The 3851-nt window shown below is 55.4% G+C and overlaps 1 protein-coding gene across 1 annotated transcript; it reads right to left on the bottom strand.

The window, feature by feature from the left end:
* Nucleotides 1-216: 216 nt before the first annotated feature.
* Nucleotides 217-3405, bottom strand: LOC134366204 (guanine nucleotide-binding protein G(I)/G(S)/G(O) subunit gamma-7-like). Its single transcript, XM_063082617.1, has 2 exons — nt 3325-3405; nt 217-342 (listed from the first exon to the last, which is right to left on the bottom strand). Exons 1-2 carry the CDS (start codon nt 3403-3405, stop codon nt 217-219), a joined length of 207 nt encoding a protein of 68 aa, XP_062938687.1.
* Nucleotides 3406-3851: the final 446 nt, after the last annotated feature.

Genomic DNA, 3851 nt, shown 5'->3' with positions numbered 1-3851 from the left:
TGAGAGGGCGGAGTTGTTGGACCTGAAAATCCATCTAAACCTAAGGGATACATTTTACCCCATCCGGGCAGTGGACACATTTTGCATTTCTTTTGGGATTAAACGTTTTGGGGATTCGACATGTTTTGCTGGAGCTGAGTACTCAGTGAAGCTCTGCCCGAGAGAGAGGGGGAGAGAGAGGGACAGAGAGAGAGCAGGGCACACGTGAGGACACAGCTAGAGGATAATATAGGGCTTCTTGTCCTTAAAGGGATTCTCGGAGGCAGGGACTCCGGCCAGCACAGGGTCGTTCCGGGCGTGCTGCTCACAGTAGCTCATGAGTCCCAACGAGGCTTTGGAGACCTGTGTGTGGGCACAGGGAGGGGACAGGAGAGATAAGAAGCTGGGACTCGCACATCCACGGCGGCGCCATTCCCAACAGCCTGAAGGTGGACACAGCCCACGTGTCCATCAGCGGATGAATGGACACACACAGCGTGGTCCATCCACACACTGGAACATGACTCAGCCAGGAACAGGAACGTGGCTCTGACACGTGCTACCTGTGGATGGACCTTGAACACGTCACGCTCAGTGACAGATACCAGACACAAAAGGCCACCCAGTGTGTGACTCCATTTACATGAAATGTCCAGAACAGGCCAATCCACAGAGACAGAAAGTGGATTTGTGGTTGCCGGGGGCTGGGGGACCAGGAAGGGGAGTGACAGCTGATGGGGACAGGGTCTCCTCTTGGATGCCAAGGATGCTCAGAATCTTGTACCCTCGAGCCGCCAGGAGCCTGCGGGCTGCCTTCAGGGTTCTGCCAAGTTGGCCAGCCCAGGGGACGCTCCTGCCCACAGCCAGGGAAAAGTGCCACTCTTGTGAGCCTGCCAGCCACTGTCTTTGATGACGTGGATCCAGTTTGCTTTCTAGACTTCTATTTGGGAAGCAACACCCCTGGGGGACAGAAATAGTCTCCAGACTCTGGAAACAGCTGCTGATGTGGCCCCAGCGTGTGGGTCCCCTCCTGGTGGCTGCTGCATCCACAGAAAGGCTCTGTCCCCAAATGCCAGGGCCACTCCTGTGCCCTGCCGTGCTGGGCGGCTGAGCCCGAGTCTGTCCCTGGTGAGGCTCTGTGGTTCTGGTCGCTGCTTGAGGGGGACGTAAAACCTCAGGCGGGACTGGGAGGCAGGGTGGGTCAAGTCCTGACTCCCTCAGCCTGACTTTGAAAGGGGCGGTGGGGAGCTCCTCCTCGACATCAAACGGGGCAGCCAAGTCGCCACCTCCGCCAGGGCTGGAGGCTGGCTCCGGCTCGCAAAAGGAAACCACTTCAGCCCGAAGGAATGCTTTGAACGCTATAATGTCCTCAGCAGTCAGATCTCTGGAACATTCGGACATCTCGTGGGAGGAACCCCTGCTCCTGCCCTCCTGGCTGCATCTGGGGATGGCAGGACAGGATTTGGGAGGGCTGGGAGCAGAGCTGCAGGCCACGGGCCAATCAAAACCATTTCCGACTCCCCCAGTGCCTGGCCAGCAGGTACAAATCTGTCTGCCCTGGCTGGACCAACCTGGGGGCCGGGCCACCCTTCCTAATGAATTCCTGTGACCAGTGAGCTGCAGGCGCTGGAGAATCGGGGTCTGAGTGAATATGCGGGACGAGGGGTGATTTCATGCATCCCCTTGGCTAGACCATGGTGCCAGGATGTTTGGTTAGACATGATTCTAGATATTGCTGCACAGGTAAATTTTAGATGTGATTCACATTTAAATCAGTGGACTCTGAGTAAAGCCGGGGACCCTCCACCATGTGGGTGGGCCTTATCCAAGGAGTTGAAGGCCTAAGAGAAAAGCCTGAGGTCCTCTGCGAAGAGCGAATTCTGCCTCCACACGGTCTTCAGCAGCAGCTCTGCCCAGGTCTCCCGCCTGCTGGACTGCTCTGCAGATTTCAGACCTGCCAGCCCCATGATGGTGTGAGCCAACTCTTTACAATCAGTCTCTCTCTCTATTGGTTCTGTTTCTCTGACTAGCGCAGTGGTAGCTGGAGCAGAGCTAATCTAGAATCGGAGTAAATGCACCAGGGTCTTCAGCATGGAGCCTGTCAGGTCCTCATCTGGTGCCTGCAGGCTGAGTCGGGGACAGGAGACAGCCTCTCAGAGACACCTCATTGTCCTTTACATTGTGGACACTGGTTTAGTGAGAAAGATCCACTGAACACTGTCAAGTACTTCTTGGGTAAATGACCATGAAGGGCTGTTGGTCCAGAGTCACTTGAAAGGGGAAAACGTGTGAGTTCTGGATGTCATCCTGAGGTCCCTGTGAGAACTTAAAATTCATCTACACATAACACAGCGTGATCCACCTATGCACGGGAATGTTACTCAGCCATGAAAAGGAACGAGGCTCTGACACACGCTACCATGTGGATGGACCCTGACATCACACTCAGTGACAGATGCCAGACACAGAAGGCCACACAGTGCGTGACTCCGTTTACATGAAATGTCCAGAACAGGCCCATCCACAGAAACAGAAAGTGGATTCGGGGTTGCTGGGGAACTGGGGGAGGGGATGGGGTGTGATGCTGATGGAGATGGGGTTTCTTTTGGGGGTGATGAGAATGTTCTGGAATTAGATAAAGGTGGTGGTTGCACAATATTGTGAATATACTAAATGCCACTGAATTGCTGGCTTTAAAATGGCTAATTTCATTTTATGCAAATTATTGTTATTTGAAAGTCTGTCTGAATTGCTGACTGCCTAATCACGCGGTTCCACTTGGCTTTGCATGTTCCGCACGGGCTAAGCGTCTGTGAGTAGGGGCTGCCATCCTTCTTTCTTAGGACACAAATCAGACACACTTTGTAAGATGGTCACACGACACGGAAGTGAAGAAAGCAGACACGAGAAGGGTCTCCTCCCTTCCTGGGACTGTGTCTCTAACTTCTATTTGAACTTTCCTAACAGGAGAGCCAGACAGAGCTCTGTGGACAGGGGACAGGGGAGAGATAAAGTGCCTCCAACGACCCTTTCAACCAGCCTGAGGGCTGGGGGTTGGTTCAGCCCTGCCCTTGGTCCCACTGCATTTACAAATTGCTGTGGCACATTGGATTGTCACCACAACCCAACAGATAGTGTTACATCAGCTGCATCTTTCTGCTGAGCAAATGGAGGCTCAGAGAGGTTAAGTGAGTAGCCCAAGGTCACACAGCAAGAGGCACGGCCTCACCACAAACCTCCGCCCTCCTCTCCAGTGTCCATGCCCTCGTTTGCTCAGGGCCAGCCACGTGCCAGGCGTGCCCATGGGTCTCTCCCCTTCTCCCCCGGCCCCGGGGCCAGGCTCACCTTGATGCGCTCGATCCCAGCTTCGATGCGGAGCTGTTCCACCAGCTTCTGGGCCTGGGCTATATTATTAGTGGCTGACATTGTCTGCCATCAGCTCCGGGGCCCCGTCGTCCAGAGAGCTGTGGGGGGTAAGCAGAGGGATGTGAGCCGGCTTAGATGCCCGGGACTGTGGGCCCAGGGAGGAGAGACAGGATCCCCCCACCTCCTGGGAACGTCCCTGGGCCACCCACAGCCCCACGCTGGGGACTAGCCACGTTGTTGAAGTCTCCAACCCCTGGCCAGGGGGTGGGAGCCCCAGCTCAGCACAGCTTCTCCCACAGCCTCTTTCTGGGGCTGCTTAAGGGTCACTGCTTGCTGGTCATGATCATAAGGGGTTCCCGGAAGAGTTCAGGAAACAACAGCACAGGCTTCTGGTTGGCTCAGGAGGGACACGGTGGGCAACAAGGACCAGGGGTTTTTCTCTGATCCCTGCCCTGCCCCATTTCTCCCCCTCGGCATTGTAGACACTGGGGCTGGGTCACTGTCTG

Source organism: Cynocephalus volans, chromosome 17 (genome assembly GCF_027409185.1).
Source record: "Cynocephalus volans isolate mCynVol1 chromosome 17, mCynVol1.pri, whole genome shotgun sequence".
NCBI classification, from domain to species: Eukaryota; Metazoa; Chordata; class Mammalia; order Dermoptera; family Cynocephalidae; genus Cynocephalus; species Cynocephalus volans.
The sequence above is the reverse complement of the archived record's forward strand: the minus strand, read 5'-3'. Positions and strand labels throughout refer to the sequence as shown.